Raw genomic sequence first — 10,205 nt, forward strand, 5'->3', positions numbered from 1 at the left:
CAGCAGATGCTTTTGTGTGAAAGTAACTGAGAATAAAACACAGAAAAACATGAAGGAGATTTTCTTGGTCTGGCTTTTTATAGCAGATAACCTTAAAAATATTCTACAATGTTCTGCATATAAAGTTTAAATTTCTTCAGTATTGAACAACAGAAAAAATAGGCTTTCTTGTCCGAGGTCATTTAAGTGAAAAAAAGAAAAGAAAAAGACAGCAGCCAACAGCGCTGTAAACAACGGTAGACTGGTGGGTAATAAGCGAATGAATAATACAGAAAACAGAGATTGGAGACGGGAAACTGTTCTTGAAGTACAGAAAGAGAGAGAGAGAGAGAGAGAGAGCTAGTGTAACACTTCTGGAGTCGTTACAGTATACTAGGACCAGTTAGGTTCGACTACTAGAGCAGTAATGAGCGCAGCATGTAATAAAGACCACAGACCAGTAAATACGTTTAAATTGCCGGCTTATTATTTTGTGAAGACAGAGAATAGACAGTTATAGACACATTACATAAAACATTCAACATCACACATTTAAGGAAAACAAGATATTTTCTTTCCCTTTTTTGTTCAGTATGTTCTGTTAGTTCATCCTATTTATCTCAAAACCTTTTATTTGGCTTTAGAAGGATGTTATTTTCAACCTAGGTTATTGTTTTATTTATTTCAAGTTCTAAGTTCAAGTTTATCCTTTGATCTATTTGCATTAACACTGTGTTATTTTAAATCAACTTTAGTTCTTTAGGCCCAAGATTTAATTTAATCTTGGTCTAGGTTCACCTTTAAATTTCAACCAGTTCTTATTTTGTTTTAACCCAACAAAATTATTTACATTTCCATTAACACCATTACAGCATTAAAAGGTAAGGTTGACCAAAATAAATTACAAAAATAAATAAATAAATGTAAAACTGAAAACAATTCAGCAAAAGGCTGAATAAATCCCTTAAACAAACAAAAGAAAGTTTTCTTTGTGTCCTTTAACTATTAATCCTGGAATTGCTCCGAATGATTATCCAGTGCTTTGAAAGTCCGCTGTTCTTTTGCAGAGGTGTATGGATTAATCCTACCAGTTTTTTTTCAGCGAAAGAGCTCAACGTCCAGCAGGGGGCGTTTTCCTTTTTCCTGCTCGGTACAGTTCAATGGGTCCGTGGGTGGCTCGCCATCTTGTTTCTCGCTCAGCGGATCAAACTCCGATTCTAGCTCAGCATTTCCCGATCCAAACCTTAATGGCCTACCATAACAACAAAATAAAGTGCATAAACATTCGAAAATAACACACGGGTAGCCCTTAAATAACAGTAAAAGTCCGTTTTTTCCAGCTTATTTAGCCGTAAATGAGGTGACGCCAATATGGCGCGCTGAAACACCGTCAAAGGCCTTTGAAGTACAGCCTGTGTGTCGTTTAAGCACGAATCCACCGTTTTTAACATAAAACAACATAAATCTGCTACCTTGGCTCTCCATTTGCATGAAATGAGCAATATAATACAACAAAACATTTCTTGCATGAAATAAAATACAATTTCTGAACTCACCAAGTCCCGTTTGGTTATGTTCACAACGTCACCAAGGCAAGGACAGGTCGGAAAAAACAAAAATACATTCTCCAGGGCACAAAAATGGCTTTAAGTAGATTTTTGGCTTATTTTTACTATTTTTCCACTCATTTAAGCAGCAGCTCTGCAAGGACTGTCTGCATTTCTCTCTCTCTAGCGTCAAAATGAAGGAACAACCCGACTGGGTGTGGCTATCACAGGAGTCACGCTGCAGCGTGCCCTTTCACAATAAGAGTCTCAACACATATTTTAGCCATTTTACCTGGATGAACATAAAACACCATGAATTAGCAAGTTCTGTACCCTTTTAACATATTTTTAAACACAAATGAAATCCTATAACATGAATTATATCATTGCTGATGTTTTTAATGAATTTTCTAACCATTATGATCTATTTATTGACTATTTATCACCTGTAATATATTTCTTATGACTGTTTTTACTAACAGGCTTTTATTTACTGATAGCTATGTTAACCAGGGTTACACCAGCTGTGCATGGAGTGTGATTTTAATAGTCGTGGAAGCAAAACAGCAAAATTCATGACGACATTGATCAAATGTGAAGCGCAGTTTGCTGCTTCTTTTGCTGCTGGCTCGGTGAATTTTGGTTGGAGAGACAAAACCTGCAGCTCAGAATCAGCGCAAAAAGACGTAATCACAGTGCGGACCCGACGCATCAGAATCGCTAAGTTCCGACAGCGTGTCCGTCTACGGGCCGTCGGGTGAGAAAGCCGCGAAAGACAAAGTTGATTCTGATGCGTCGGGTCCGTTCTGTGTTTACGTCTTTGTGTGGAATCCGTGTACCTGCTCTCATTTGCTGTTTGGTTGTTGTTGAAATGGTTTTGTGAGCTTTAATCTGAGAATCTGGCTTTTCTGGCAAAACACAGTTATATTAAAAGTTGATTCAGGATTTAATGAATTGATATCGCTTTATTCAAGCTACTCACCTCCCACTTCCACCTGCACTTTCAACTGGACCACGGCCAATCAGCGAGGTCCCGCCCCTTACTATCTCTGATTGGTTTAGACCACGATAGGGGCAAAATGTGTGTCTGTTGTTGACCACAGGGAAGGTTGCAGTTTTTTGTTTTTTTTTGCTACCCGAACAGTTGGTCGCACAGGTGCAACCAAATATTTTTTTTTAGTCGCACCACTGAAAAATTTGGTTGCACTCTAGAGCCCTGACATTTGATCAATCCCTTTGGGCTCCTTTGATCGGCTTCATCACCTAGTGGGGGTGGTGGGTCATGGTTTTATTAGCTCGTCGCGGTCTAACTTAGCGTGTGTCAAACTGTAGTTAGGGTTTTCTGTCAGTTATTACTGTGAAACTGCCCATACAAGTAATCACAAAACTTTTCCGTTACAGCCATTTGAGGGCAAGAAACTCAAGCCTATGAGCAGGATACGGCTTTCGCTTTGATAGTCCTGCTTGCGTATGCAATTACTCGCAACTCTCCCTCCTGCTCTTGATAAAGACTGCCCCCCAACCCAATTGTGCTTGCATCTGTGTGTCAATACGTAAGGCAACTGGGATCGGCAAAGCTCAATTGGGGCAGAAGTCAGTTTGTCTATAATCGTCTCAAAACGCTTTCTGACAACTCTCCGTCCATCTCCCCGAAAGGAGCTTTTTGGCTTGAAAGTATTGGACGTAGTTGGACTTAGAGCCATTGTTTTTTTCGCAGTGGGGGTATCCGGCAGTTAAGTTGGTAAGGGGTTTTTCCGATTTTAGAAAAGTCCTTAATAAACCGCCTATAATACCCGCAAACCCTAGAAGGAGCGTAGTTCTTTCAAGTTCTTGGGACTTGGCCAGTTTTTAACGCAGCTACTTCTCGGGGTCTGTTTTCTACACCGTTTTGGGAGACATATGCCCCAAGTACCGACTGACGTCTGAAAAAACATACACTTTTCAGGCGATAGCTCAGACGTATTCTTTGAGACGATTAAGCACGTGGAGAAGGCGGGTCTCGTGTTGTTCGAGGGTTTCGCGAGTGAGAACTATAAGGTCGTCTAGATAGACCAGGACTTCCTTAAGGTTGATGTCGCCCATACATTTCTCCAATCAGCCTTTGAAATGTGCTGGGAGCGTTTGTTATTGCCTTGGGGCATCCGGTTGAACTCGAGAACCCCATCGGACATACGAAGGCTGTTTGTGTGTTATCTGCCTCATCGACCCGATCTGGTAGTACCCGCTTTTGGGGTCAAGAACCGAGAACCACTTCGATCCTGTCAAGGCGGAGAACGCTCTTCTCCAAGTTAGGAAGCGCGTAGGCGTCTTTGGGTGTTCAGATTCAACTTACGGAATCACACAGAGTCTTACGTCTCCAATTCTCTCTTCCTTACCACCACTATCGGTGAGGAAAATGGCGACTCGGATTCGCGATGACACCTGCATCGCTTAGTTCCTGCAAATGCCTCCTACGGCGTCAAGATCTTTTTGGTTGTTTCCTTGCTTTGGTGTTTGGTTTTATGTGTGTGGACGTGTCTGTGCAAGGGGGTTTATCGCTTCAGTTTATTGGTGTTTTCCTTTTAGTGCAACAAAGTCTGCGTGTAGTGCGAAAACCTCCGCATAGCACTTAACTTTTTGTGATTCGTTCTTCCATTCAGCAGGGACTGGAGAATCAGCAAAGTTAAGATTAAGCTCAGCAGGGTTTGGCTGGGAGTCTGTTTGGACTGCTCTGTGGTCTGACTATTTGGTATGATCTCTTGAATTAGCTGCATTTCAGCATGACACTTTCACAGGGATAACTATGTCATGCTTTACTTTTTATTTCGCAGGACCACTGGAAGCTTTTGTGAGGGTTCTCAGCAAGGGTAAGTAGACGTGGTTGACCCAGACACCACCTGGCACAGGGGATGTAGAGGGGTGTCTCGACTACTACCCACCCGCCTGAGTGTTCAGTTTTTGCGTGGACTAAACCCTCTAACCACTCGACTTTGGCCTGCAGGAATGACTTCAGGCTCTTTCCCTGACAGAGTGATAAGACAAGGCTGTCGTCTTCTTTTTGCTTGTGTTCTTGTTGTAACACGCTCAGCACTACTCTATAACCATAAGGCGGATACTGCGGTTGATTAGCCAAGGAGAGGCTTTCAAAGACAGGTCAAGAGTGTTAGTGCCAATTAAGAGAGGAGACTGAACATAGAGAGCGTGTGTGTCTGGAACAATTAATGCAAAAAGACGACAGTAGTTCCAGTACCAAAACAGTTCTTGGAAAGGTAATGTCGACACAAATATAGCCTGAATATGGAACATTCTGACCATTGTTCAGCTTCGACTTCTAGCAGTCCTGTATTGGGATTTCACGGTCTCGCAAGTTTTTTCATTAGACGATCGGGACACTGTGGTCACTTGCGATCCGGTATCAAGAAGGCAGTTGCAAGCTTGATCCATTGATTTTTACTTGAGCAGTGTACTTAGCTCCAATTAGACTGGTAGTTTCACAGTGGCTGATTTATTGTTTGAGGAATCGTTTTTTGGTTATGTGCAGGTTCAGTGGGACTAGTTTTGTCCGTAGCACCCATTTGTCCCGCAATGAGGGCTCCTTTAGTTTTAAGGCTTGTTTGCTGTTTTTGTCATCCCACAGCAATGCTTTTCTTTCAACGTTTCCTTTGTCAGTGACTAAAGACGTGTTGGGTCATTTGGCACAACAGAGGCAATATGGCCGTCTTCGCCCACTGGAAACAGTAACCTGGCTGGGCCTACTCTTCGCAGCTTGGGATTCAAAGGGGTTCTGTTCGGGTACTTGAGAGTGGGTCTTAGCCGTAGCTTTTGGAGTGTGACTTTTTCTCTGGAGGGTCGGGGTTAATGTTGCGAGATGGCTTTGAAGCTGACTGATTGTGCCTTTAGTTCTGTGCAGATCCTTTTGAGCATCTACTGGTGGGTCTTACTTTCTGGGGTTTCAATCTTGTCAGTTCACTATTTTGAGCGCAGCTTATTTGTGTCGCATTTCAGTAAGATCATTTTGCATGGTGAGCGCAGGAAAGTGGCATATTGCAGCAATAGAGTGAGAGGCATATTTTGGTCTGGTGCTGGCAGCAAAATGTTTTTTCATTCGGCTTCTTTTGCAGTATGCTTGTCCTCCTTCTACTCTCAACTGTGCAGCAGCTCGTGATGGGGGGGTTTATCTTTTTTCTTTTCGATGCAGATCTGTTAACAGGCATACCCCCAACACCCCGACACAGAATTGACGCAGAGGTGTCGGTCTGCTTCACTAGTTACGACCCCGCCCTTTTTCAGGCTTTTGAGAGAGCTGTTTGCAAGCGATGGGGGTAGTGTGAAGGCTTTTCACCTGCATCTTTGAATGTGTGGTAGGGAATTTGGCGGGGAAAAGCTCGTCGCCCTCCTCCACCAGTGCCAAAAGCTGAATGGGTAGTCAAGATAAGCTGAAGGCAAAGCTTCAGGGCCAGAGGTTTCACCATGAGAGCAGGCTGGGTACAAGACTTTACGATTTCCGCGAGCGTTGCAGTCGACAGAATGGGATCTTAAGTATGGAGTCTACACTGTGGCGCCATGTTCAAAGTCCACCTCCTGAATAGGACAGGGCAGTTTGCCTGAAATATTCTGAGGCGGAGGAGGCGCTCACTGGTGAGACAAGAGCTTCACTTCGCACTATGTGCTCTACTACAACTTTGCACATCCGTGTGTTATAAGCTCTGCGGAATGGTGTTTGTAGATCTGGTTGTGTCTGGTTGACTGACTAGAATCGCTGATGCATATGTTAGCTTTGATCAGTTCTGCCGTTTCACTTTGGATAGGTGGTCGTTTGTTGTACTTGGGTTGTTAGTTCACTTTGTGCGTCTGGGGTAGGAGCTTCTGTGCTGTGTGTGACTGATTGGCACCATTGGGAAAGGTGTTCATGCAACAGCTTCACAAAGATTGCCACCATAAGTCTGCAAATGCTTTGCAGTTCATTGAAAAAACTGTTGGTGGCGATGTTGGAAACAGCTGCGATGTTACTCAGGTGACAGGCTCGTATCTGATAAGTGATTCATTGGCACATTCACAGTGTGTTAGGGTATAAGGGTTCAAGGTCGACAGAGCAGCTCCACTCTCATACTCTACAATCGCATTTTTGTTGGTAAGAAGACTTTAGGGTCATCTATCTTAAGGGTTCTCGCGTTCGACCCCATATCGCCTTCAAAAAGTCTTTAAAGCTCCTTCAGCGTCTGTGCCCTGTAATCCCACTAACAATATACTGGTTTTGGGATCTTAACATTCTCTCGTCAACTATTCCTTTTGTGGACTGTGGCCTATTTTTGAGGTCCGGCGCGTCAGAAACAACACACAGCTTGAGGGATCACTTACTGCTCCCTGCGCGGCTCGGCAACTTCCTCCCCTCTTAAATGTATGCAAGCCCCTTTGCATAATGCATAAATCAGACTACCTGGATATCATGGATTTCAATAGAGCCTGTGACAGCTTCACTTAAGCTTTGGAACAAAGACTGAACTATGCCAACAAGAGGGTTGCCTAATTGAGGGTATGTTAAGTGCTTGGGCTTTGTTCTCTCTCGGGATGATCTTCTGACTGATTGCTCTGCTTCGGGGTCATTTCTTTCAGTTTCATTGTTTACAGGTTCAGTTTCATTGTTTCAGTTTCAGGTTCAGTTTCCATTCACGTGAGTTTGAGTTGCTTCCTCATCATTAGTTTTCGTTGAATCCGATGCATTGTCCATTTCATTTTGTTGAGTTATCTGAGCTCCTTCCTTTGCAGGTTCAGGCAAGTTTTCCATTTCAGGTGGTTTCTCCATTTCAGGTATTTTGTCATTTTCAGGTAAGTTTTCCATATCCGGTAGGTTTCCACAATCAGGTAAGTTTACAGTTTCCGTCATGTCCATGTGCTCTTGAGCAATATCAGGCGCTGTCACATTTTCTGAGACTTGAGAATTGTCTGATTTGGGTTGCTCATTAGCATGGTTTGACTTAGCCTTGGGAGGAAAAACTACCTCGTATTCCTCAATCGACCTTGAGATCTCTTTGGGAGGAAGTGGAGGGTAATACAGAGGGTAGTTATCCTCCTCAGAGTGGTATTCAAGTTCAGGTTCATCAGGATCAGTTGTTGGGTGTTGACGTGTGCTTGGCCGATGAGGCTTTACTTGGACTGCTGGAGGATTTTCAGGGGCAGTTGGCAAAAACCCGCAAGGTAACAAAAGGTCTCTGTGGAGAGTTCTAGTGGAACCTTGGTGATGCTCGGGTTTGACTGTGTATACTGGGAGGTTGTCTTTTTGACTTACAACCACGTGGACGATGGACTCCCACTTATCGGCCAATTTGTTTTTTCCCCTAATCCGAACATTCCTTACAAGCACGCGATCTCCGACACCTAAGACAGATTCGGTTACATGTTTGTCATATCTAGTTTTGTTACGTTCAGCAACTTTGCTAACATTTTTGGTAGCCAGTTGGTAGCTCTCCTGAAGGTGAGATTTGAGGGCTTTAACATACTGTGAGTGAGATTGCTGCTGGCGATGGTTCAGGGGGACATTGAAGGCAAGATCAATGGGTAACCTAGGCTGTCTGCCAAACATTAACTCGTACGGCGTAAACCCTGTACTTTCATGTTTGGGTGCAGTTATACGCGTGAACGAGTGGCTTAACAAAGTCACGCCAATGTTCTTGTCTTCGTCTTTGAGTGTACCCAACATGTTTAGCAGGGTTCTATTAAACCTCTCCACAGGGTTTCCCCTGGGATGGTAGGGTGAAGTTCTGACCTTCTGAATCCCAGCTAGGTCGCATAACTCTTTGATAGTTTTTGACTCAAAGTCTGCTCCCTGATCGCTATGCAACTTCTCGGGAAAACCGTAGTGGATTATAAAGTTTTCCCACAGGGCCTTGGCTACAGTTTTAGCCTTTTGGTTGGGAGTTGTCATTGCTACAGCATACTTCGTAAAGAAATCTGTAATAACTAAGACATCTTTAGTGTTGCTGCGATCTGGTTCAATCGTCAAGAAATCAATACACACCAACTCTAGATGTCTGGTGACTTGAATGTTTACTAGGGGCGCCGCCCTCTCTGGCAGGGTCTTTCTACAAACACACCTGCTACAGCTTTTGATCTTTTGCTCTATGTCTGAGGCCATTTTTGGCCAGAAAAATCTGGTTCTGGTTAAATCAAGGGTCCGGTCAAAACCAAAATGACCCATGTCATCGTGAAGGCTTTTGAACACCATAGGTCTCAGACTTTCAGGAAGAACCAGCTGGTACTGTGTCTCTTCGCCTACTTGTCTTTTTCTGTACAAAATCCCGTTCTGCAACTCAAGTTTGTTTAACTCACGCAGAAGGATGCTAAGTTGTGGGATCTCGTTGCGTACAGTAGGAGGAGATGTTTCACCTGTTTCAAGCTGGTGTATGATTTCACTGATAGCAGGATCGTTTGTTTGACTTTGTCTTATCTCTTCTTCTGACAAGCTTGGGATGACAGGAAAAGCATCACAGTGGTCGAAACTGTCGGGAACAGCATCAACGGACATAGACAGTGAAGTTACGAGTGGGCAGGCGAGAGCATGGTCTGTGTCAAGAGACTGGACTAGATGTTTCTCACAGATTGCACTGACAGCTTGAGTGGGAACGTGAGTGAAAGGATCGGTGCCAGGCAAGTGGTGATGCACAAACTGACGGATCCGCTCCTGTTCCTTCAGGGAGACAAGGTCATTTAATGGCTCGAGATGCGGACGACGAGATAGGCCATCTGCGTCCATGTTTTGTTTGCCTGCTCTGTACCTAAGCTGGAACTCGAAAGAGGACAGGGCGGACAACCAGCGATAGCTCGTCGCGTCTAACTTAGCGGTGGTCAAAATGTAAGTTAGGGGGTTGCTGTCAGTTATTACTGTGAAAGGACTGCCATACAAGTAATCACAAAAACTTTTCCGTTACAGCCCATTTGAGGGCAAGAAACTCAAGCTTATGAGCAGGATAACGGCTTTCGCTTTTTGATAGTCCTCTGCTTGCGTATGCAATTACTCGCAACTCTCCCTCCTGCTCTTGATAAAGAGCTGCCCCTAACCCAATTGTGCTTGCATCTGTGTGCAATACGTAAGGCAACTTGGGATCGGCAAAGCCTAAAATTGGGGCAGAAGTCAGTTTGTCTATAATCGTCTCAAACGCTTTCTGACAACTCTCAGTCCATCTCTCCCCGAAAGGAGCTTTTGGGCTGAAAGTATTGGACGTAGTTGGACTTAGAGCCATTGTTTTTTCGCAGTGGGGGGTATCCGGCAGTTAAGTTGGTAAGGGGTTTTACGATTTTAGAAAAGTCCTTAATAAACCGCCTATAATACCCCGCAAACCCTAAGAAGGAGCGGAGTTCTTTCAAGTTCTTGGGACTTGGCCATGTTTTTAACGCAGCTACTTTCTCGGGGTCTGTTTCTACACCGTTTTGGGAGACAATGTGCCCCAAGTACCGAACTGACGTCTGAAAAAACATACATTTTTCAGGCGATAGCTTCAGACCGTATTCTTTGAGACGATTAAGCACGTGGAGAAGGCGGGTCTCGTGTTGTTCGAGGGTTTCGGAGTAAACTATAAGGTCGTCTAGATAGACCAGGACTTCCTTAAGGTTGATGTCGCCCATACATTTCTCCATCAGCCTTTGAAATGTGCTGGGAGCGTTTGTTATGCCTTGGGGCATCCGGTTGAACTCGAAGAACCCCAT

General features: G+C 44.0%; 1 protein-coding gene and 1 long non-coding RNA gene across 2 annotated transcripts; both read right to left on the minus strand.

Moving 5' to 3' along the window:
* Positions 1–444: 444 nt before the first annotated feature.
* Positions 445–2,043, minus strand: LOC120727727. Its single transcript, XR_005694585.1, has 2 exons — positions 1,536–2,043; positions 445–1,231 (listed from the first exon to the last, which is right to left on the minus strand). It is a non-coding gene; the product is annotated as an uncharacterized LOC120727727 (long non-coding RNA).
* Positions 2,044–7,161: 5,118 nt separating this feature from the next.
* LOC120730713 (uncharacterized protein K02A2.6-like) lies at positions 7,162–10,205 on the minus strand. Its single transcript, XM_040027206.1, has 3 exons — positions 9,980–10,205; positions 7,378–9,383; positions 7,162–7,341 (listed from the first exon to the last, which is right to left on the minus strand). Exons 1-3 carry the CDS (start codon positions 10,203–10,205, stop codon positions 7,162–7,164), a joined length of 2,412 nt encoding a protein of 803 aa, XP_039883140.1.

Source organism: Simochromis diagramma, unplaced genomic scaffold, assembly GCF_900408965.1.
Source record: "Simochromis diagramma unplaced genomic scaffold, fSimDia1.1 OVJJ01000322.1, whole genome shotgun sequence".
Lineage (NCBI taxonomy): Eukaryota > Metazoa > Chordata > Actinopteri > Cichliformes > Cichlidae > Simochromis > Simochromis diagramma.

What these genes read in the sequence shown, in the direction of transcription:
- LOC120730713 (XM_040027206.1), bottom strand. Translation starts at nt 10,205, where the DNA reads ATGGGGTTCTTCGAGTTCAACCGGATGCCCCAAGGCATAACAAACGCT. An exon ending in GAAGCTATCGCCTGAAAAAT is followed by an intron (nt 9,384 to 9,979) that starts GTATGTTTTTTC and finishes GTCCTTTCACAG; the next exon opens with TAATAACTGACAGCAACCCC. An exon ending in ACATGGACATGACGGAAACT is followed by an intron (nt 7,342 to 7,377) that starts GTAAACTTACCT and finishes CTACCGGATATG; the next exon opens with GAAAACTTACCTGAAAATGA.